Source organism: Platichthys flesus, chromosome 24, assembly GCF_949316205.1.
Source record: "Platichthys flesus chromosome 24, fPlaFle2.1, whole genome shotgun sequence".
In the NCBI taxonomy this organism is placed as follows: Eukaryota; Metazoa; Chordata; class Actinopteri; order Pleuronectiformes; family Pleuronectidae; genus Platichthys; species Platichthys flesus.
In genome coordinates, this window is record NC_084968.1 from 12641582 (window position 1) to 12666835 (window position 25254).

Here is a 25254-nt window from a genome sequence, read left to right on the forward strand (position 1 = left end):
AGAGAGAGAGAGAGAGAGCGAGAGAGAGAGAGAGGGCAAGAGAGAGGGAGAGAGAGAGAGGCAGAGAGAGAGAGAGAGAGAGAGAGGGAGATTACACAACCAGCAGAGAGGGAGGGAAGGATGATGGAGGGATGAGGAGAGACTGATCAATGACTGAAGAGTTGTTGTTGCTGTTGTCGACACATTCTAAAGACACAATATGAGTTGCCATGTTGTTGAGTTCGACCTCAAAGGAAGAGCACATGATAATAACAAAATCAAAATAATAATAATTATCAATATTCAGGATTTAAAATTGTGTGTCATATTTGTACAGTGACAGTGTATTTTACCTCTTTTGTCTCAAAGGGTTTAACAAGTTGCACCATCCTCTGTTCTTCACCCTCAACTCTCATCACATGATTCACTCATTGGCTATTCAACAGGGATCATAAACATCTATATGAACTAAACTTAAAACGTTATTATTTATAACCACAAAGAGAATTGATGAAACAATCAGTTTAACAACACACAACAACCTTGAAGTCGCACAATCTGCAGAATATATTATATTAATAGAAAACATGGACTTTATGTAATGGAGGAGGATGAAGCTACGGCCGAAACATATTCAGCAGCAGCTGATGTAATAATAGAAATGAGACATGGAGATACATAGAAGCAGATGGATATTATCGATGACATCATCAATAACTTTATTGATCAACCAGGAGACGTTTTGTGACAAAGAACGACACAAACAAACATTTGTGTTTTCTGTGTCGCACAGAGGAGCCGAGATTCAGAACCACGGACAGCTCCGCAGTGCTGCAGAGAGAGAGAGAGAGAGAGAGAGAGAGAGGGAGAGAGTGAGACAGAGACAGAGAGAGAGAGAGAGAGAAAGAAAGAGAGAAAGAGAGAAAGAGAGAAAGAGAGTATGAGAGAGAGACCATAACACGCTTAAAACACACTCACACACACACACACACACACACACACACAGACTTTAACAGAGAGAAAAACAACAGAGAGAGAGAGAGAGAGAGATATGGAGAGAGAGGAAGAGAGAATGAGAGAATGAGAGAGAGACCTCAACAAACTTAAAACACACAAACACACACACACACGCACACACAGGGAAACCTTAACACACTTAAAACAAACACACACACACAGACCTTAACAGAGAGAGAGGCACAACAGAGAGAGAGAGAGAGAGGGAGGTAGAGAGATAATCACATATCACTGCCCCACATTTCACATTCCTGCACATCGCTGCTCAGCTGCTGTGATGTTGTCACCATGGTAACTGGGAGAGGTGGAGGCCAGCGTTATGTAAAGAACGAGAGTCGAGAATAGAAGCTGCAGCGTTTTCTCACAAATTAACAAATTATTATATCACCAGTGAGACGACAACTAACCATCAGCGACTCAAACGCACAAAACCACCACTGAGACACAAAACAACTAAAACGAGGCATCAGAAAACGTATTAATCATAACCGCTCAGTTGGCAACTAACTTATTAATAGATTAGTCGGATTTGTAATAGCACGATGTGGTAGCATCTCGGGGGGGGGGGGGGGGGGCGTAAACCAGCCAATCCCCTGCCTCTCTTCTCTTACACTAATATGTTTAAAAAATGTCGAAGACAAACGATAGAGAAGAGAAAAGGCGTCAAAAGTGTGGGAACACTTCAGTTCACTGAGTCACTGTCATCATGGCAACCACTGTGCTGAGTATTTTTATTTAGGTTGAGTTTTAACTTGTCTCTGTAGCATTTAAATGTTATTAAAAAATTAATCACTGTAAATAATAATCAACAGAACAGAAAAGTGAATTTAAACGACAGAGCAGGTGAAAGTGAGAGAGTGTAAAACAATAAGAGCATACTATACTGCAGTAAAAAGCACATGATATATTTTTTTTAAATAAATAATTAAAGTTTTTAATCTTTGCTTTCATTAACTATGTAATTCTGATTAGTTATATTATTTTCTTCATACTTACCTTTAAATATTCTTATGTTGTTCGTTTGTTTGCTGAAACACTTTTTATTTTGGATGATTAACAATGAAATTATGAGTAAATAAAAAAGTACCTAAAGTAGCTGCATTTCAGATTATTATGAAGAGTTTATAAACAGTTTGTTTTCATTTACCTTAACATTATTTAAGGTTTTTAATCAAATGTTTAAAACTCTTGTTTTACTTTAGTCTATCTTGAAAAAAGATAGACGACAGAAGAGCTGACGACGAGGTCTGGACGTCCTGATAACATCAAGGTTATACACACACAGTCATGGTAAGGACACGCACACACACACACACACACACACAGTAATATCAACACCCTGTGACCTTTGACATATTCAAGGTTTCTCTCTCAGATTAAAACCTCGACTCTTCTCTCTCTCTTTTCATTTTCTCTTTGTCTCTCATGATGTTCACTCGTCTTCTCTCCTCTCTCTCTCCGTGCATCTCTCTCCCTTACTCCCCTTCTTCACTCGCCCTCCTTGTCTTATTCCTTCTCGTCATCTTGTTCTTCATTTCTCGTCGCTCTGGAACCAATAACCCCTCCTCTCCTCCTCTTCCTCATCCCTCCATCCCGTGTATCCCGAGGCTCCCCCTGCTGGGCAGCCTCCCCTGGCTGGGAGGACGTCTCCCCCCTCACCTGCTCTTCACTCGGCTGGTTAACAGGTTAGTTTACTGATCCTGGATCAGAGTGAATGACAAGTTCTGCTATCACAGAAACCATGTGATAACAAGGACTAGTTCATGTTTTTAACAACTGGTTAAAGTTTGAAAGAACTGGTTTATGTGTGGTTAAGCTCATTTAGAACTGGTTAATATTTCGAAGAACAAGTTAATGCTTTTGAGAACTGGTTAAAGTTTGAAAAAAAAAAGTTGGAAAATGAAAATTGATTGATGTTTGGAAGAACTGGTTAGGAACTGGTTAAAGTTTCTGATCCTGTTAGTGAACAGACGAGAAGTTATGGACTTGTTAAAAAGAACTGGTTAACATATTTAGAAGAACTGGTTAATGCTTTTAAGAAGTTATTCATGACTGAAAAACTAGCTTTAGTTTGGAACAAGTGGTTTTGAATTGGTTTTTAAGAACTGGTTAATGTCTGGAAGTTGTCAATAATGTTTGTCACGTTTCCACGAAGTTGTCAATGTTTTTAACAACATGTTAACTCAACACATGTTGTTGTGTGTCAGGTATGGCTCCCTGTACGCGCTCTACCTCGGCCCTCACTACACTGTGGTGGTGAACGACCATCAACACGCCCGAGAGGTTCTCCTGCAGCGAGGGAGGGACTTCGCTGGACGGCCGAGCATGGTGACACGAGACGACACATTAACGATCGATCAATCGATTAGTTGATGAAAAGATAACTCATCGATCTTAATGACCAGTTTGTTGTTTAATCCCTCGTTTCCTGCGCAGGTGACGACCGACCTGTTGACCAGAGGAGGTAAAGACATCGCGTTTGCAGATTATTCTTCTCTCTGGAAGTTACACCGACGCCTCGTCCACAACTCCTTCACTCTGTTCGGAGAGGGAAGCAGTCGCCTGCAGGACATCGGTACTCTCCACTCATCCATTGTTAAAGAAGCAACATTTTAAATTACCACCTGCAGGGGCGCCTCTGTGCTCATGCTGCTGATCAACTTCCTGTTTCACAGATAATGTATATTAACCCTCAGTGACATGTCTCCCTCTCCAGTTCTGTCTGCGGTGGACAGTCTCTGTGTGGAGCTGTTGTCCGGGGGGAGGCGTGGCTTCGATCCGTCCCCCGCGGTGACCAGGGCCATCACCAATGTCGTGTGCACACTGGTGTTCAGCGCCACCTATCGCCACGGGGACGCAGAGCTGCAGGAGGTGATCCGATACAACGACGGCATCGTGCAGACCATCGCCAGGGGAGGACTGGTGGACATCTACCCCTGGATGAAGGTACGGGAACCTGAGGCTAGTTCTGACCTCTGAGGACAACATTCAAAACTTTTCAAAATGTATTCATTCTCTTTTTCTTAAAGATCAAAATTGTTTTTTAATATGTCCTACTACTCCAAATTATCTTGTCTTTCTAAAGCCGTCCTTAAGAGAGCTGCTCCTTTTATAAGTTTGCCCTGTCCAAAGCGTCCTTGCTCTTTTCAACCTGACAGTCTTCACCATCCCACTGACACTGTGTCCGTCCCTCAGGTCTTTCCTAACTCGTCTCTGAGAAAACTGAAGGAATGCATCATCGTCAGAGACCGACTCCTCACTCGCAAACTCGAGGAGCACAAGGTGACTCACAAACACACACAAGACACATTTATATCATCTTGGTTTTCTCAATGAAGTTTGACTTTAAATCAAAGCATATGAACCTATATATGAACCTGCTTTTGAACCTATGAGACAAACTCATCGCAGGAACCCGCTCCTCCTCTGTGACACATCCAGGCCTCGTTGAGTGACGGTGACCCCCGTGACCTCCTGGACGCCTTGCTGAAGGGTAAGACAGACAGGTCGTCTGGATCAGAGGGCGAGCTGATAACGGACGACCACGTCCTGATGACGGCGGCCGAGGCCTTCGGAGCCGGAGTGGAGACGACGTCCACGACTCTGCTGTGGATCCTGGCCTACCTGCTGCACCACCCGGAGGTAAGACCAACAGGAAGACTGAGGCTGAGGGAGTTTGAACAGTTCTCTTCAGTGATAGATACAGATCAGAGTAAAGTATAAGTAATTCTGTTGTCCTCCATCATTAATGTCATCCTTGTGGACGCTTCAGGTCCAGGATCGTGTCCAGAAGGAGCTGGACGAACAAATTGGCAACGATCGAGCGGTGAGCGTGTCGGACCGCGGCCGGCTGCCATACCTGGACTGTGTCATCAACGAGGGCATGAGGATCCGACCGGTCAGCCCCGTCCTGATCCCGCACACCGCCATGACCCACAGCAGGTAGACGTGCACACCGGACCCGAAACGACCAGTCCATCAATCGTCTATTCGAGGAAAGCTCATTGTGTTTTCATGGCCAACTCGTTGTTTGAAGGTTTTATGAATTTGTTGAGGTGCTTCTCGAAAGCCACTGAAAGAGGAAAACAAATTGTTCTTCTTCTGCTTCAAAACTCACCTCATGTACAAAAAAAGGCACCACCTGGTGGCAGAAGCTGTGCAGTGCATTCACAAACTGGTCCAGCCCAAGAAAAGAATTTAATTACAAACACACAAATACAAACAAAGTCGGTTTTGTTTCAGAAGTTTATGGACTGACTCAATACATTTGAAATAGAAGGAATCGAACAGAGAATTAAAGTGTTTCCTAATCATATAAATAAGTTAACATTAACAATCTCTCTCTCTCTCTCTCTCTTTCTGTGGTATAGCATTGGCGGTCACTCGGTCGGTCCTGGGACTCGTGTTCTGGTCAACATGTGGTCGATTCACCACGACCCTCGACACTGGGACAAACCTGACCTCTTCAACCCAGGTTCGAAACACAAACCTTTCCCTTAGAATCTTTCCAAAGAGCGCCTGAAGACACCATCTTTGTCTTTTCCCACCTTTTCAGATCGTTTCCTTGACGACAAGGGTCAGCGGGTCACACCCTCCTGCTTCCTGCCATTTGGGACGGGGCCTCGGGTCTGTGTCGGCGAATCACTGGCCAGGCTGGAGCTTTTTCTCTTCTTGTCGTCTCTGCTCCAGCGAATGAGCTTCAGGCTTCCCGATGGGGGTCCCTCGCCCAACCTGCAGGGGCGCCTGGGCGTGGTCCTGCAACCGTTACCTTATAAGGTCATTGTCACTCCGAGGGCGGGATGGGAGGGCGGAGCAAAGTAAGGATAAAAAAGAGAAAGGGGCAGGAGATTGAAATTTAACGCTAACATGTTGTTGTCTTTTAAAAATGTCAGTAAGATATTATTAATCAAGATCCTCCAGAGGCAATAAAGTGAAATGAATAAAAAATTCTTTTGTAAGATTTTCCACCTTTGAGAGGATCACATCATGAGACCTCTACTTTCTGTCACAATTACAATTTTACTCTAAATAGCTCTTTAAATTATGAATTAACGAATAATGACACTGCATGTCAGGATCGCATTTGCCCCGCAGCCCGTGTTAAACGGATGTGTGCATGTCAATTCCCCTCAACGTGAAGCTGTATCATCGGTCACGTTTCAACAGTGCGAAGCCTTGACGGATGAATTATGTCTCAACGTAATGGAACAGAGGAGATAAACATGTCTGGAGCGAGTGGACATGAAAGAGACATCAACTGAACTAAAAGGACTCCTGAGGCAAAGCCTGATCAGTAAAGGAAAGTAAGAAAGGCTCAAATTAAACAATTGACAATAAAGAGAAATCATATTGAGTTATTGATGAAGCAACAACTTGACAAAGAAGAAGAGAGATACGATTTTCAAAAGTATGATAAAGGAAATGACTCAACACAAAGTGATGAAGATGATGACAATGATGCTGGTGGTGATGATGATGAGGGACTTCTAAATATCTCTACTGCCCTCAGCGTTCTCAAGGTGTATGTGCAGCCTCCTCTTAGGAGAGGTCCTCACAGGGATGGTCAAAATTCACACATGCTGAAAATCATGCAAAGACAAAATGAAATTACTGAAATGATAATTAAATAACAAAGAGTTATTAGTTATTTCTACCAACAAGATAAATTACAGTTTTTCATGGAAATCCACTGCATTACTTGTCCTTCAAGCGTACCCAATATATTAATATCAATATGAGGAGGAAAGGAGGAACGATGATACCGTTGAGTTTTCCTGATCGGTGCTGGTGGATGAACGGAGACAGGTGGTGGATTTAACAGTTTTATTCAGTATATCTTCACACACTGTTAGAACAGGCTGGTTTAGTTAGGTCACACACATACCTACACACGTCCAAACATACACACTATTCATTAGATAACTCCAATGTTTAGCATCGTTATCAACGGGATATTCAGGGACTTGAAAGAATCGTCTCTTCTGTGCCTCCTTTGACTCCTCTGACAGAAACCTCATGCAACCAGGAGGGACAGAAGAGACGAGACGACGAGGAGAAAACCGTCTTTACGACAGAGGGAGGGGCTTCTACGATAGAAGGAACATACTGACGTTTTAGTAAATTAAATCATTTGTCAAACACTGGAGGAGTGAACGTTGATCAAATGAGTTTTCTGAAACTGACTGGGTTCACATTTCAGGGTCAGCACAGGCTGTAAATAATAGATGGGAAACAGGATGGGTCCTTAAAGTGAAGCCAAACCAACTGGAAGAGAAATTTAATTAGGTACAAGAAAACAACATTACATGTTTTCGTCTTGTACGTCCAGGAGTGGAAGGTTCAGTGTCTTGCAGTGTATTAACTAAGTTCTACGGTTTATGTTTGTTACTTAACGTGAAATAACTTAATGTGGTTTGTCTTGACTTTGTAGGTTTTGTAGGTTTCACTAATCACCAGTAGAGGTTAATTTAATTTGTTGTTTTGCTTTTAAAGATTATCCTGATGTCCTTACTGGGAAATCAAAGCTGACTTGTCAGTGTGAATCCAACCAGTGAGGAAACTCTACGAGAGGACTATTTGCTGAATGTTTTCATTCACCGACATTAATTGAAAAACTAGAAAAAACTTGACACAAAGAGAAAAACACCGGGTTTCCAAACATGAGCAGGTCTCTGACATCAGCCTCGATCATCTACGCTGTCATCAGCCACTCGGGTGAAGAGTTTACCAATGAGTGCATCACAGCACAGAAAGGTCAAGGGTCTTAGTGGAGGGATACACTGTAATGAGACACATTATAATGAATTTGGATCAAATCCTCATTAACTTGACACAGGTCACATTCACAGCAGCTGCTTTCCTTCAGGAGGCTGATGTGAGAAGCTGCAGATGCTTTGGGAACCGGAGCTACGGACAGGTTTCAGACATCCCTCCAGTCACTCTGGTCACAGCCCACACCCACGCAGAGCGAGAACAGCTCTGTCTAATGCTAAGTAGTAACAGTTGTCAAGTAGAAATGGCACTCTGTAACCACTGGAGATATATAACCTTATTAGTTCAGGTAAACAAAAAACACCATCAACCACAACATCAACCACAACATCGACGGCTCGGTGTCACCCTCGAGGAGCTTCCTCAGCCTCTATGAACTCTCCGTCCTCAGGCGTGAATGTTGCCTGGACTCCATCGATCAAGGTTGCGTTTGTTTGGACCCTCGGTCTCAGTCGGAAAATCTCCTTGAGCTCTCCGAAGTCCAAACCCGCTCAAAACCAGATTCCTGCGTCTGTGAATTTCTCCCACAGAGGTTTAGAAAAGAAAGATTGGATCATTTTCATCCGTTCGTGTTCGAATCCAATCTTGTGCACGAAAAACATCCAGCTGTCAATCAGTTTGTAGTAACCGCCCGCTCCGTGGCAGGACATTGATTTTGTCGTAATGAAGTCCAACACAGCTTTGTCCATCGTGGGCGTCCGCGTGGTCGTAGCCATTGTCCCTTTGTTACAAGTCTGTGTTTGTAATGCAGCATGGACACAGGGTTTAAGGATCATTCAACCAGACTCAAGGTCTTTCCATCGGAGAAAGCTGAATTAATGATATCTGTGAAACAACCGTCAGGTGACCACTGCACCACAGGGACCTGAGAACACATCTTTTTCGGTATTTAACAGTATTGCCTCAAGATGCTGCGTCCTTACTTTCTTAAAGGAGACATATCATGTTTGTTTTTTGGTGAATGTAGAAGTTGTGAAAAGTTTAAAAAAAAAGCCCAAAGTCTGAGAAACACCTGGTCAGAAGTCAGGATCATACTTCCACATGATCCTGATGGGACGGACCAGGTTGGTTTCAGACAAAGAGTTTGAAGTAATATCGGGGGGGGGGGGTCTTGAGTAGAAAGGAACTAAAACCAAGTGTTTGAGACAGAGGCTGAAAAGAGGAGCTGCAGCGATGGACAGTCTGAGGAAAGATAAACATTTTACAGTAATAACATTAACATGATGAACAGAATATGTCTCATTTAAGCAACTTTCGGACTAGATTAACAACACAAGGGAGGGAGAGGAACGAAATATAATCACCAGACAAAGGTTTATGGTTTGTAAACAATGAAAAGTTCTTCATTACCGATGTCCATCACAAATACAGGTGATCCCATCAATAAGTGCACTGCAGATAGGAGGGGCTAAAAGCTAATCCTGCTCATTTTAGCATCATTTTTTTGTCAATGGGATGTAAATTATTGTTAATGTGGCTGTAATTATAACTGAAAGGTGGTGAAATATTACTAACATTCATGTTCTGGGCAGAACTAGAATCACTGAAGAGAGAATGTTTAAATCCCGCTCCGTCCCCTCGAGCCGTGAAGCCTTGTCCGAATGAGACTAAATTTGATCAACCAATCATCTGCCAGTACAATCTGATGACATCACTGCACATTCTTCCTCTCGTCAGTTTCTCTCGAGTTTTTTTCTTTCCAACACACGTCAACATCTGGTTTGAATCAACACAGTTGACGTGACGAGGTGGAGGAGACCTTCAGCTTTTGTCAGAATCTGTTGTGGAACAGGTTTTTACACAATTAAAAACTATTACAAATTGTGTGTTGGCAAACCTAAGTCCCTTGTGTTGGAAATGACTTGTTTCTTTAGAAGAACACAGAAGCCTCTACTATCCTTTTCTAGGGAAGAGTGTTGGAATCAGGCCAAAGACAGATGACCAGAACACACGGTGGAAGGATGTGTTCCAGGTCAGGGAGAGGCCGATAAGGATTTGGTGCGAGGCCAGGATAACTTTTTTTTCACTTTCTCTAACATTGTGAGATAGGACGTATTTCAACATTTTCAATAATTCATGGGCCTTGATGAAAATACTCAGGCATGCTGTGGCACTGCCCATTTGGTGCAGCCTGATTTGAATTCAGAGGGACTAGCTTGTTCTGACACCTGACCCCTCCACTCTTCCGTATTTCTCTGCAGTTGTTGGGTAAAAACTTCACATCTCCAGGACAAAGATAAGTTTTCTTTGAGATACTGATGCATTTTTCAGTTTGTGTGGTGGTGTGGGGGGGGGTGGGGGGAAGTAGGATTTCCCTCGACCAAACCCACCCACAGAGAAGTGCATCATATTTCCGTGACCTCACCTGGAGCGACAAGGTTTCCACCCAACAGTGACGATGTGTCGCAGTCGTCCTGAATTTGTTATTTACACACAGACTCTTGCTGATGAAAAATATTGCTCTTCACTAATTCAGACGGTGGTCGTAAATTCACCATCGTGTACAATACAAATGTTACTAACACTCTGTCATTGACAAAATATACTCTCTACCTTTAAGTCTTTCTGTCACAAAATATCAATAATGACACACTGATCGATCCGACGGTGTACGGAACATTAATATGTTACAACAAAAGGCCTAAAAATAAATTGCGTTGACTCCAGGACTGTCCTTTTCACAGACCTCGAAAGAACTTGCGTTGTTTTGTAGGTTGAAGTTAATTCGGTTTTCTAATCCGGATGTGAATGTTTAAAGAAGGAGAGGTGTCTACGAACGGAGAGAATGCTAATTTGAGTTTAGATGAGGACTAAACATAGCTTTGTTGCATCTGACCTCAAATTCAGATGAAGAGACAAAGACGATGACACACGCTGCCGTCTCTGTTCGGTGCTTTGTTTCCGTCTCACAGCCGCCATTGTTTATTCCAATTTATAAAAAAACGCTTTTGATGCGAAGAGAATACCCCCCCCCCCCCCACCACCACCCACCATGGAACCTTCCACATAGGATCGAGTTAAACCAGAAATGCATCAAATCTGAGGAGCCCTCTCTCCTGTTCTATAAACTACCCACCCAATCCCTCTTTCACGACAGACGTCTTCGTCAAGTCGTCCCTCCGAACGCATGAATCAGTCTTCCCTCTGTCAGTCAGCATGAATCATCCTCCCACATCCACTTTGTCCCTCGTATGTCTCCAAAACCGCCGTCATCACCGGAGACGAGCGAGGACTCTCACGCTTAACATTCTACTATTTAAAGTTGCTTTCCTCTGTTTGGTGACGGACGTAATTAAAGACAACGCCATTCCTGTCCGAGGTGTGACGCATGCCAAGGAGACCATGTTCGCACCATGTGGGACAGAAGGCCGACGTGCATGATTTGAATTTTTAGGTCTTGTGAGCATGCACGTCATTGGATCACTTGACAACTGGTGGAGTGTCGGTTCAAATCATGTGCCCGGTCAATGCAGCAGTTCCTCTATAGTAACTGAATTTAATTTTGTCCCCATGTCTTGACTGTTTTAGTCACTGCTGCATTAAGTGCAACGTTAATCAACTGGAACTGTCAGAAAGATCAGTCTGAGTTTGATATACGACTGTTGACGTGACTGTTGTTTGCAAACTGGTAACTGATCTGAGATCTGAGTAATGACCTAGTGGCGTTGAGAAACAATGTTTTTATCGTCCACACTTAATAAATATGATTTTGCTTATGTTTTAATCATCTGCTTATAGGGATGAATTTGACCCGGGACAAAAGTGATAACTAGAAGCTTCCACATTGAATTTGATTGGCCAAATATATTGACATGCAGAGCGTGAATGCATGGGACCATCTATCGCAGTTCAATCAGTCTTTTGCAATTCTTGACATTCTCTATCTGACAGCAGTTCTCTAGTTCAGTGTTCGGATGCGATCTCAGTAAACGCCTCCCCTCCTTTTCAAACTCACATTACACTGGAGCCATGACCGATCAAGATTCCAACTCTCAGTTGAATGAACAGGATTGAGTTGAGACAATGCTTCTCATGGGATCTTTTGCTGTGACACTTCCACTGCCTGTGCTGGTCTGACTAACAGCTGCTGAACCAGCAACATTTATTGATATGATTCTACCCGTCAAATTCAGGACAATCTCCAAAATCAGTGTTAATTCCTCTTCATGCCTTGTCTGGATGGCAAATGGTTTGATCCGTCAAACCGTCTCCATCACAATGACAACTTCCCCACAGTCCTCCGAAGTTGGCGTGGTCGAGGAGGTGGGGTTACACAGTGTCAGTTCCTCCCCTGTGGTTATCTGACCTCTGGCAGGGCAGTCCACACTATCATGGAGATCAGTGTCTCCACCTCCATTTTTATCCCTCTCCCCTCCTCCTCCTCCTCCTCTCCTACTGTCCTCCTTCCTTTCCGCCTTCTGCTCTTCCTCCTCCTCCTCCTCCTCCTCATCTTCCTTTTCTACCCGACACCTACACACCTCGATTCCAGAGTCACCAGTCAGTCGTCGATGTCTATACTGGCTCTCATCAGCTCCCATGTCATCATCTTCATCATCGTTGTCCTCCTCCTCCTGATTCTCTTCTCCGTCCTCCCAGTGGGGGGGCCCTGGTTCAAAGACATCCACACAGGGGGAGAAGAGAGTCTGTTTCGGAGGGGACTGAGTGGCACGAGGTGAGGGGGAGAGTGAGGAAGCGTGGCCGGAGGAGGATCCACCTTTGTCAGACTGGTGTAGAGCAGAGAGTGGGTCCAGAAGTAAAGCTGGGGTTTTGAGGGAGCTGGAGGCCAGTGTTGGTTGGGAGGAGAGAAATGGAGGAGAGGGAAGGCATGGGGGTGAGGACGGGGATGTGACTGAAGGAGGCGACTGAGAGGAGGCAAAATAAGATTCAGACTGTATGGTTATGGCTGGACAGGAGGAAAAAGGTGTTGGGGCGGTGAACAACGGAGCCGGGACCAGACAAGGCCCCGATTCAGTATCCAGATTGAGACAAGATACAAGACCAGCTTCAGAACCTGGGTGTTGGGGCAAGTCTGAAATTGGGAAAGCAGGAACCGGAGTAAGAGCTGACAACAGTGACAGCTCTGGGTTCTGGCAATGGGCTAAAGTGGGTAAAATGGGTGCTGCATCTGTGGCTAAGGTAAGGGTAGAATGTGAAGGAGTTAAACCAGGGTTAAATGTGGAGAGCGGAACAAGGATAGTTGGTGAGTCTAGTACTGGGGTGTGGTTTGAAGGTAACAGTGGGTCTGAAAGGGGGTCACGGTTTGAGGGTTCTACTTCTGGACAGGTAAAGTTTATGGTGTCTCCGGCTTGGTTTGTAGGCACTGGGTCTGGAGCTTGGGTGAGGGGTGAAGGCGCTGGAATTGGCACAAGGCTAGGATTTGGGTCCAGGGTTGGGAGACCAGCAGAGCCTGTGAGCAAGGCCAAAGTTCTTTCCACATCTGGAGACGGTACTGAAGTTGGGCTACTGGGAACGTTGGGTGTATCAAAAGTCCTCGTTGAATTGAGGGTCTCTACAGTAAGTTCGGCTGTCAGCCTTTTAGAAGTGTCGTCTGTTGGAGTAGACGGGCTCACCTTTAGTTTAAGTATCGGGGCAGGGGTAGTTCTGGGGCCCTCAGCTGGGAACTCAATGCTTATAACTTGGATGGAGGGGAGTACTGAGTCAACAGCACTTGGACCAGGGAGTACACTGGAGCTACAAGTGCTAACTACCGTTGTACATGGTCTTAGATCAAGCTGTTGCTCTATGGGAGATGTAGCTCCAACATTAAGGGCCATCTCTGAACCAGGAGAGGATGGAGGCTGAGGGGAGGCCGCCCTGGTAACTACGGCCACAGTAACAGTCTTGTTGGGAACCGATGAGTCCTGAGGTTCTTGAGCTCCGGCAGCTTCCACCTCATCGATGTCAATGGCCACTGAGGCCACCATCCTCTCAGAAGCAAATCGTGTCTCGTTTACCTCTAAGCAGGAAGCCGCAGCGGTGATGGTTTCCATTGTGACATCAAGTGTGAGGGGAGCCACCTCACTCGGGGTGGAGGCGTGGCTTGTGTCAGTCTCATACGTGACAGGTGCTGATAAGGAGGAGCTACACGGAGAGGAGGGGCAGCAGGAGTCACAGGAACAACTGGAGCTACAAGAAAGAGACAAGCACATCATTCATCTAAATTTAGATAAACATGAGCAGCTGTCTCTGCTAAGTGTGCACAGTGTGTCATGCCTGCAGTGACAAGCAGCTGTAGTTGTGACAATAGTCTCAATGATACTAGCAGTATTCTCCCAGTAGCATTAGAAGCATTGTCACCTGTTATCAGAGCTGAGAGAGGATGGACCATCGCTGAGCGGTCGGTGCAGCAGAGGGCCGTGTTGCGTGAGCAGGTGGGGGTCGGAGGTACGGGGGGGCTGTGGGTAGCGTGGACTGGTGAACACAGAGCTGTAGGGTGGAGGTGGGGTGGAGGGCTGAGCCGCCACCTCCTCGTAGGACGGGAGCTTCAGAGACGCCAGGAAACCTAAAAAACAAAACGGGATTGAGGTTTAAGCAAAGTGGCCCAAGAGAAAGGTGCCAGGACAAATTCAAATCACAGACGTTGTGTCTGTAGCTTGAATGCCTCAAAAACAGGATGTGAGGTCAAGGATTTGATTAATAGATATTAATCAGACACTTAATTTAGTAGTCCATCAGTGTGCGTGACAACCTGGAATAATAAATATCAAACAAAACACAGAGAATTACTAATAATTGACTGATCAAATCTATTCGAAGTTAAAGGCAGGTGAACTCTGAACTGGAGATCGTACTAAAACCAAATCGGTTCAGTGTAAACAACGACTTAACGGGAATGGACAAGTTCTAATCATGAAAATTGGCACAAGTCCTCTTTAAGGAAAACTCCACTGGCATCTGGCATCTGGCAACAGATTAGAGAAGCGGCGTGTCACTTGACAGCTGAGGGTCAACACCAGAGAAAACACAACAAGCCGTGGCGTCACCGTGTTGATCAGACAGGAGGGCGGGCGTTCTTACTGAGGTCCAGCATGGAGGAGGGGTAGGAGTTGGCTCCGTGATAGGCCAGCAGGCTGATCTCGCGCTGCCTCTGCTGCTGCTGGACTCGGAGTTTGGCTCGGCGGTGTCGGTAGGCACAGCAGCAACTGAACAGGATGAGGATGGTCCACAGCAGCCAGAACCCTGAACACAATATGACAGGAGTTAACACACGGCTACAACTCCAACCATCAGGCTAGTTTCTGAACAGGCAGGGTAGATTTAATTTTTAAAAGACTTATGAGCACGTACAGAACCTTCATCCCTTATTTAACCTGCGACATATTCTATATAAAGGTCGGTGGTATTAGTAATTCCTTGACAGGGTCACAGGGTCTTGTTACAACGAGTCCACAGCTAAACCAACTTACACCAGAGCTCGTAGTAGTAGGTGCAGCAGCCGGTCTCTCCGCAGCAGTGTCCCGTCTCACACAGGTATCCTCCGTTAGCGTTGGCCCCAGGACAGTACCGCGGTCTCCCCAGCAGGGGCAGGCTACCACCGGAGTGGTACTCCATCGCACCCCTGCTCTGCGTTGACTTAGTCCTGCGCCACCGCTACCGGCTCTCCACTAGCGCTAACTAGCCGTTAGCTGCCAAGCACCTGATCCTGGTCAGAGTCTAACTACATTTTTAAGGTCATTTGTTTTCAAGTTGAATTTAAGTAATAGGCGTGGACAGGTGTGTGGTGAGCTAGCTCTTAGCTGCTAACCTTGAATAGCTGCAAAATGAAGCTGAACTACATTTTCAGAGCAGGTGAATAGAGGCTGTTTGCTAAGATTACAACAAGGCCGGGATAACGGACCTACAGGCGCCGCTTAATGTCCGTTAGCATCAAAATTCTTTTGTACACTTGAAGTATTCGCACTGAGTACTGCATCTAAATACTACGAGAACTGCAACTGTGGTAGAGAACCAGCAGGGGGAGCAGGACGACGGCTGATAGAAGTCTGAAAGGCAGAGATAAAGATAAAAAGACAATAGTTTATTGATGAACAACAGGAAAGAACGCAACACACACACACACACACACATACACACACACACAGCTGACATGTCCACTACTACAGGCCTGTTTAATATTCATCACTGCACTGACTCAAACCACAGACCAACACAAAGCTCCCTCTCTGTTCGCACACACACACACACACACACACACACACACACACACACACACACACACACATGGTTGTCACATCCTCTGACCTCAAAGCTTAAGGATAAGGATAAGTTCATCTTTTTCTAATCTGTCTGGAAATGCAAGAATGTTTAAGATTTTGTAAAAAAGCTGAAAAAAAACACATTTAAGTGACAGATAAAATTGCATTAAACAATTTGTTGATAATCTAATGGATTAACCAACCAATAGCGTAATTCTTTCTCAATTCAAAACAACTTTATTTCCCCAGATTCAGGTCATTTTTAACCTTTTTTAGAGCTGCAAATAATGTTGAAAAGTTGTGTTTAAAAGTAGTGTGAAAGATTTATAGATAAACATTTCAACTTTTTTGTTGTTTTCAGTTGGGTCCCAGCAGTCTGCATCAAATCACACAATCATAAATATACATCTTTCTGTGGTATCATGTTCACAAACAAACCAGGAAACAGACAACAGGTGAAAAAAGGTCTAAATGTCACAACATGCAATTCAGCAGAAATGCTTCTGTGAAAAAATTTGGTTGTTCGACGTGAAGTTTGTTACGACTGATTACTGAAAAATAAAATCCGACAAGTTCAGGTTCTCAGATGTGAAGTTTTGCCGTTTTCTCGGCCCTTAGGAGGGTTTGAGACAAAAGAAGACATGAAATACAGTCTCTCCAGACTTCCCTGTCTTATGTCTCACAGATCAAACTATTCATTAAACCTGAAATTAAAATAAGTGTTAGCAACTTCAAATTAAATCTGTTTCTTCATATATCAAAAACCTTGATCACAGTGAGTCTGAACCCTGAAACAGTTCAGAGACAGAACCTGACACTGCGTCCTCACTGTGGACAGTCCACACACACACACACACACACACACACACACACACACACACACACACACACACACACACACACACGCACACTCTGACATACTGCTGCAGAGTTCACGATCACAGGACACGTTGGTCTGTAAAGAATTTCTTACAAGGCCAAGTTCTCCCTGCATGCTGCAGTGCTGCACACACACACAGACACACACTCACACACACACACGCACACTCACACACGCACGCACGCACGCAGACGCACGCACACGCAGACGCACGCCCACACAGGGGAAACTGCTATGAAATTACTGCCTTTGCAGCGCGGTAAACATGACGGCTTGTGGTCAGTGATTTCAACACGCACAAACAAACAAACACGCACACACTCACACTCTAACACACACACAAACACACACTCACAGAGGCCATATGTGTTGCATATGTGAGATAATATAATGTCACTTCACACACGATGGTTTTATACACAGCCAGTGTGGTGTTCAGTGTTCTTTGTATTTATATATTTAATGTGTGTGTGTATATATTATTTGTGTGTATATATTTATATATAAATAAATAATAGGTGTGTTTATTGACAGGCTGCAGACGAGCCCTCAGCTGTCTTTAAATCCTCTAGTAGATGATAAACAGAAACAACCGTACCTCTCCATCCATCCTCTTGTCCTCCTCCTCTCAGTCTGCGGGCCTCGGAGCCGCTGTGGTCGGGTCGCTGGGTCGCTGGGTGTCGGTGCTCGGTACCGCCGGGGCCTCCTCTCTCCGGTTCCCCGCCTCCTCGCTCTCCCTCCTCGGTGCGACCCTCCGCCAGCCCCGCCGCCATCAGCGCATCAAGCCCCGCAGAGACACACCGCACACTTCCGCCCTGTCGCCTTCGAAGATTTCAGAATAAAAGTCCCAAATTTGGCTGAAGGCACCTGTTCAAAATCCTGTTCAGATCTGAGACTGTAAATAAAGATGACAGCGCCCTTCAAGTGAAGCCAACGCGTCTCTATCGCCCCCTGGTGGCTGGCTGCAGCATAGGTCATAAACCCCACCTCCTCCATATTAGTGATTACTGTGATTTGTTGTTTTGTGTTGTGCGGAATGTGTTGTGTTGTGTTGTCTGTAATGTGTTGTCAACTTGATGAAGCTGTTTTCTTAAGTTGCAGTGTGTTGAGCACTCAGGGCCACCGTACATAGCAGCTGAAGACGTGCTGATTAATAACAGGTTGAATCGACTGCTCATTTCCAACAGATGAATTATTAGAATCTTTTGATTTTTACTTTGAGCAAACTTCTCTGTCTGGGATTCCGGCAGTGACGAGATTTCACTTTTATTTTGTAACGATGGTCTGGGTCTTGCTTAAACCGGAAGCTTTACCTGTGTGGTTTTTCAAACTCGACAGACCCGCCATTACACATCCTGCTGCGCACACACAGACACACAAACTCATACAAACACACACACGCACACGCACAGACACACACACACCTTTATTTCATCATCCTTCCATCTTCCTGTAATTGATAATCGATCAGTGATGAACTGATGAATCGAACAGATGATGGATTCTCATGGCGGACGCTCTGGCCTCTGATTGGCCCGAGGTGACGGGCTGCGGGCCAATCAGAGCGCGCTCTGCAGCTGGTAGCAACAAGAGGGACATTTTTTATTTTTTTATTTTTTTCCATACGAGTTTAAAACTTTATTAACACGTGACCGGATCAATTCATGTTGTTATATTTAGTCTGAAGGGAAATAGTCTACTTGATGATGAGATCATGTTGGGGGGGGGGGGGTTCCTAACCTTTCTGCCCTAAACCCAAGATAATTTTTGACCTTTGACCCTTGTTATATCCGGAGTGCAGAATACTGGTGTTTACTTTATATGTGACAAAAGGAAAAGAAGCAGTGAGGAGTCCCACGAAGGAACGAAGGAAAAAGTAGTTTAAAAGAAACCAGGTGTCTGTATGTAATGTTGTGGCGCCCTCTGGTGGAAGGTGAAGGAAATGAAGGACCAACACACTGATTTTCAGAACCTAATATGATGTAATGAGTCAATAAAAATATATATTGTGTTGAATATAATGATTCAACAAAAAAAAAAGAGTAAAAAACTCACCAGCAGGAGGCAGAAGACTGATGCTGAGGAGATGGGGGGTAAATGTGGTAACACACATACATACACACACATACACAAATCACAGGTTTCACTTCACTCCCATGTTGTTAAATGAGGAATGTGGCGGGTTACAGTAATGATCAGGTTTGTGACAGCACCGCCCATCAGAGTGTGTTTCTGTGTGTGTACGTATGTGTGTGTGTGTGTTTGTGCATCCTCTAAAACAGATGTTAACTGACAGATTACCTCCTTCCTCTTCCTGTGCAGGTGAAGGGTCAGAGGTCAAGTGATGAGGTGGAGCTTCTGCTTAACGACGTGTAAACAAGTTTCACTGTGACAGAGACGATCAATCAGTGGTTTCAATGAATAACAACCAAACTGAACTGAACAAGATGGCGGCGCCGGATCCCAGATACTCTGACGTCTTGTTTGTCTGGAGTTTTTTTCTGTTGAAATGTACGACCTCTTCCTTCTTCATGTGTGAAACACAAACTCCAGAAACGTTTGTAAAATATTAATAATGTAATAATACTGAGTCTGATTTATAGAAACATTTTATTTAAAAAAACGTGAAAACATTGACAATATTTGCAGATTAATAAAGAGATAAAAACAGATCAATACAAATCTCCTCTGTAAAAACCTGTGACTCTAAAATGTCAACAACATGAATCAAAAGATTGAACCTGGTTTTGTTCAGTGCTTACGACAGAGTGTCAATTAAAAAAATCATAGTTTTACTAGATTAAAGTTGTAATTTTATGACACTACAGTAATAAGTGGCCATAATATGTTCTGGAAGTTCTTGTAAATTATCACATATTTAATTTAAGACTCATTTACATATCAAAACATTAAATCTCAGTGATGAAGCTGCTCGGTTCTTTACACTGTACAAAACGTAGGTGGTTAAATCCACTTCGCTCAGCGACTACCACTCAGTGTGATGTCATCGACACGCCCCCTGCCTCAGAGTGATGTCATCGACACGCCCCCTGCCTCAGAATGACATCATCGACAGCGATTTGTCCTCGCCGTCCGACTCGTCGCTCCGCCTTTAACAACACCTGCATACACAAACACACACACGTTATCCCCAACAACAACACAACGACGCAGACGCTATCACAGACATTTACTTGTGTGTGTCTGTGTGTCTTACCCTGTCCAGATGATGTGGTGTCAAGGTAACCTGGGTGTGTCTCCAGCCGTGCCCACCTGTCCTGCTCCAGAGGGCGGGGCTATATCTGCAACAGCCAATCAGGAGAAAGTTTTCACAGAAGCAAATTCAACAGCGAAGAGAAACGGTCCCTCTCTCGTACCTTTGACCTCGTCCTCTCTTCTTGGTGAACAGCTGCAGTACGCCCACATGATGCCCTGTTAGCCAATGGGAGAAGGAGAAACACAGGTCGCCGTGGCTCCAGGATGGGGGGATTTGGACAGCCAATCGGGCGCCGCGGATGCTCCTCTGTCCTGCCTTCAGCTCTGGGACGGACAGGTATTGTCCACCTGTTTTTGATAATTCATTTTATTTATTGTTTAGTTTTTACACATTAGAGAAGAACGATGTAGCAACTTTGCGCATGAAAGACTCAAAACTATTTGAATTCGTCTACATTTTAAGCAGCAAAAAAGTGTTTCCTATGTCGTAGAGAAATGTCTCATTGATCAATAGATTAATAAATGTTTGTTTGTTACCAGCAGGGTTATGAGATGTTTCCCAGTGAAGATCTCCCTCTCTGTCTGACAACCAATCACAGAGTCCATGGTTGAAGGTACAGTGGACCACACCAGCATCTACTCACACACACACACACACACACACACACACACACAGTTTGTGTAAGGTCCAGCGATTGACTCAACCATGTAAAGAATGGGCGGAGTCAGGTGAGATGATGTCACAGTCACATGTTCGTGTGTCGGACAAAAAACTAAAAAACTCATACCAGGATCGTCTTTGGCGTCGTCAGACATGTTTCCGAGCTCGATATCAAACTCCCACAACTGGTTGAGGTCGGGATGTCGAGGGACTAAGAAACACACATACACAAACACAAACACAAACACAAACACAAACACAAACAAAAACACAAACACAAACACAAACACAAACACACACACACAAACACACAAACAAACGCAAGTGTCAGCTGACATTTGAACTGCTTGTTTGGTCTAATGGAACATATTCTGTGTGTGTGTGTGTGTGTGTGTGTGTGTGTGTGTGTGTGTGTTTGTGTGTGTGCGTCCTCACTGTGCACGTCTCCTCTCTGCTTGAGTGTCACGTCTTTGTTGATCCTGTTGTTCAATGTAGTAGTTACCATGGAGAAGGTGGTGGGCAGCGTTGGTGTAGTATCAGGTGAAGTTACAAGTGTAGTAGTAACAGGTGTAGTTACAGGTGTAGTTACAGGTGAGGTAGTGGTATCCGGTGTATTATCAGGTGAAGTTACAAGTGTAGTAGTAACAGGTGTAGTCACAGGTGTAGACTCAGGTGTAGTTAAAGGTATAGTTACAAGTGTAGTAGTGGTATCAGGTGTAGTTAAAGGTGTAGTAGTAACAGGTGTAGTTACAGGTGTAGTAGTAGTATCAGGAGTAGTTACAGATATAGTCTTGGGTGTAGCAGTAGTATCAGGTGTAGTAACAGGTGCAGTAGTGACAGGTGTAGTAGTATCAGGTGTAGTTATAGGTGTAGTAGTCTCAGGTGTAGTTACATGTGTAGTAGTAACAGGTGTAGTCTCAGGTGTAGTAGTCTCAGGTGTAGTAGTCTCAGGTGTAGTAACAGGTGTAGTAGTAACAGGTGTAGTTACAGGTGTAGTTTCAGGTGTAGTAGTAACATGTGTAGTAGTTTCAGGCATAGTAGTGGTAATAACAGGTGTAGTAGTGGTAGTAGTCGGTACTGCGGTGGTAGTTGTAGCTGCAGACGTAGCTGGTAGAGTAGTTGCTGCTGTGGTGATGGTGGTGGTGACAGGCTGAGCTGTCGTAGTTGTCAGAGGAGTAGCAGTGGAGAGGGGGATGTTGGGAATTGTAGTTCTTGGTCTTGGAGGCTCCAGAGTGACTCTGGGTAGAGCTGAGAGAAAACAGGAAGTTTGATCAGACAAAGACTCGTTAGATTGGATCACAACTTCCTGTTTGTTCAGCTCGGGGACTAAACACCAGGTGGAGGAGTTTTCACCTTCACAGCTGCCGTCTTTACACCTGCACTTGTGAGAGGACGGGTTCAGAGCGCAGAACGGACGCGTGTCTTTATCTGTGGACAGAGACGGAGACGTTAGACGATTGTTCCACTCGAGGCAACACAAACATGACACATTTAATACAATTAGTTTCACACAAACACTGCGGCAGCCTCACCGATGCACACGTAGCGTCCGTTCATGTACGTGAGTTTGAAGCCGAGGTGACATTTACACAAAAAGCTGCCAAACGTGTTCACGCACTTCCTGCGACGAGGACACACACCGCCGCCGGAGGACACACACTCATCGATGTCTGCAGAGAGAGAGAGAGAGAGAGCGAGAGAGAGCGAGAGAGAGAGACATACAAACTGAGTGAGGCTGCGTTCACACCAACACATTTTCATTTAGAGGCGTGTCAGTGTGGGCGGAGCCTCACTGACCGATACAGGTTCGTCTGTCTGGTCCCAGCCGTAACCCTGGCGATGGACAGGTGCAGAGGACCCTCCCCTTTGACACCTCACAGCCATACTGACAGTTGGCATAGTAACAGGTCAGTGTATCTGTACAAACAAAAACACACGTAAAGAAAAAAGATGACAACATTAAATAATCAGGTTTGAGTTCAACTGTCAAATGTGAAGCTCTTAAGGTTGTGTGAGAGAGTTTGTGTGCGTGTGTGACTGTGTGTGTGTGTGTGTGTGTGTGTGTGTGTGTGTGTGTGTGTGTGTGTGTTTATATGTGTGTAAGTGAATGTACTCACTCTTGCAGCTGCCATCCGGCTGCAGTGTGTATCCATCCAGACAGTAACACTTGTAGCTGCCCGGTGTGTTCATGCAGCGATGTTTACAGGGCCGAGGCTTCAGACCACACTCGTTCAGATCTGACACACACACACACAGGCACACACACACACAGAGACAAACACACACACACACACGCACATACACACAAACACTTAAAATTCTCGTGGTGTCAGACAGGGTTGGAGGTCAAAGGTTAATCCCACAAGTTGACAAGAGGAGTTAAAACAGAAAAGGCGAGCTCTTGGTTTAACATGTGATTAAACTCTCCCCTGTGTGAATATGTGTTTGCGTGAATGTGTGTGTGTATGTTTGAATGTGTGGTTTAGTGTGTGTTTGAAGCCAGATGTGGTTTTATAGTCAGGATATGACTCATAATGTGGCCTCTAATCAGTAAATTAACAGTGTGTCTGTAGGAGGGTGGAGACGGCTGCATGTGTGAGGGTCTAAGTTTGGAAACCATGTAGTGTGGGTGTGGGTTTTTTCTTTTTTTTTGGGGGGGGGGGGGGGGGGCTCTTCAGGTAAAACATAGCTTTGCAGGTCAACAAGCGAGACAAAAATGTGTCTCTGTTTTAGTTTGGTCACAGGGATGAGATATCGGAACAGACACACACAGACACACACACACACACACTTACCTTGGTTACAGGCCTTGCCACTGTATCCGGTGTGACATTTACATCTGTCTGGTCCGACACACTCTCCATGTTTACAGCCCTGCTGACAGTGAGCTGCACACACACACACACACACACACACACACACAAACACACACAAGAAGGATCAGTGACTGAATATAAAGATGTCCGTATATGACCGACACCACTGCCAACCACCAGGGGGCGATCCAGATGACTTGGCTTTACTTTTGGGAGCCATCTTTATCTACAGTTCTTGTCATTGAATACAATCATAGATGTGAAAGTCGTACGATCTGTTGTAAAGTAAATATTTGTGTCCTCACGTTGACAACGTCCTCCGTCCGTCTGTGTCCAGCCCCAGCAACAGTCCACGCTGTTGCCATAGCGACAGAGACCATCGGACGCCCAGCTGCGACACACAATACACACGGATGAATATCGACATATTGATGGATCACTGCCTGGCGTGTGTGAGGAGAGTGGTCATCACGTGCCCTGGTGTTCAGAGTCATGTTGGTCGAACTGGTTCAGACCGGCTGAGCGTTCCTCCTGTCTCCTGTTTCCTCTGCCTGTCTCAACTTGAACCACCGCAGCCGCAGGACGACAGCCGGCTTGGGTCCTCGGCTGCTTTTTCCACTCCCCCCACATACTTTCCCTCCTTCTGACTCTTCAGTCTGTCGTTCTTCAGTCAATCATCAACGCTGCTCTGCTGTTTTCTCTCTCTCTCTTACACACACAGACACACACACACACTCCGTCTTCAGGCAGAATAGCCTTTTTGTGAATGATCACTCTCCAGTATATTTGACCTGTTCGAAAATATGTTGATGACACAACCTTCGCCTTATCTACGATCAATAATGGATCAAATCTGCACTAATCTTCTCTCCATCATCAGTTTAAAAAGTCACATGTGAAACAGAACCACTGCTCGTTCACGTGCTCCTGAGGTCTGATTTCCCAAGAGTGTTAAAAACATGGACGCTGTAAACATGTGTTGAGTTTATGTGTTTAAACAGCATTTTGACTTCTCTTTGCAATATTTACATCATAACAAAGAGAAAAGAAAAGGATCAGATCAGTCAGCAACACATTTTTATGAGTTTTAATAGAAACACGCCAGATGTTTTGGAAGTGTACTTGTCTCTGTAGTGTCATATTTAAAAATGAACATTAGTTACTCATTGATATTCAAATTAAAACAGGTTATTGATGAATATTAATATTAGAAACTTTAAAAAACATCTGTTAAGAATTAAAATGTCTGAAATCCTCATTGTTAATAATTAAACAAACTTTAAAAACTTTATTTATAAAGGACTTGATAATAAAAACTTTAATTGAGTAGATGAATAAAGAGTTTGTTTCTGACCTATTCGAATCCAGCAGCTGAGCTCTGCTCCATGTTAACAACCAGGACAGAAGAACCAGGCTGACCCGGGTTATCATCTTCAGCTTTAACCCGGGACCCACGCAGGTAAGAGAGGTGGACCAATCAGAGGCCAGCTCTTCAGGTCCCGGTACCGGACAGAAGAACTACCGGTCACCTGAAACATCCGACATGAAGAGTCACGCGCGGTTTATCGTCCCCGATTCCGTTAGAGATGACGTCACACACGAAGCTTCCCTCGCGGGTTCTGACGTTAAAAGACACGCAGCGTTAAAACAAAGAAATAAACTAAACCGAACCGCGTGCTCGTGCTCGTGCCCGAGAGGACAGCACGCGACACAACGTCC

General features: G+C 44.7%; 3 protein-coding genes across 3 annotated transcripts; 1 reads left to right on the forward strand and 2 right to left on the reverse strand.

Moving 5' to 3' along the window:
* The first annotated feature begins 2424 nt into the window (after positions 1-2424).
* Positions 2425-5817, forward strand: LOC133949631 (steroid 17-alpha-hydroxylase/17,20 lyase). Its single transcript, XM_062383563.1, has 9 exons — positions 2425-2681; positions 3204-3324; positions 3433-3571; positions 3713-3942; positions 4192-4278; positions 4438-4638; positions 4769-4938; positions 5367-5470; positions 5552-5817. The coding sequence occupies exons 1-9, from the start codon at positions 2425-2427 to the stop codon at positions 5815-5817; spliced, it is 1575 nt and encodes a 524-aa protein (XP_062239547.1).
* A 4930-nt stretch (positions 5818-10747) lies between these two features.
* Positions 10748-17581, reverse strand: LOC133949608 (mucin-2-like). Its single transcript, XM_062383534.1, has 5 exons — positions 17441-17581; positions 15174-15749; positions 14785-14946; positions 14065-14269; positions 10748-13893 (listed from the first exon to the last, which is right to left on the reverse strand). The coding sequence occupies exons 2-5, from the start codon at positions 15316-15318 to the stop codon at positions 11967-11969; spliced, it is 2439 nt and encodes an 812-aa protein (XP_062239518.1). The 5' UTR covers positions 15319-15749; positions 17441-17581; the 3' UTR covers positions 10748-11966.
* Positions 17582-19469: 1888 nt separating this feature from the next.
* LOC133949616 (nephronectin-like) lies at positions 19470-25158 on the reverse strand. The gene is made up of 13 exons (XM_062383543.1): positions 24890-25158; positions 23841-23926; positions 23515-23607; positions 22837-22956; positions 22517-22636; positions 22252-22389; positions 22073-22147; positions 21155-21967; positions 20847-20930; positions 20596-20694; positions 20220-20406; positions 20060-20144; positions 19470-19964 (listed from the first exon to the last, which is right to left on the reverse strand). The coding sequence occupies exons 1-13, from the start codon at positions 24964-24966 to the stop codon at positions 19878-19880; spliced, it is 2064 nt and encodes a 687-aa protein (XP_062239527.1). The 5' UTR covers positions 24967-25158; the 3' UTR covers positions 19470-19877.
* Between the last annotated feature and the right edge of the window lie 96 nt (positions 25159-25254).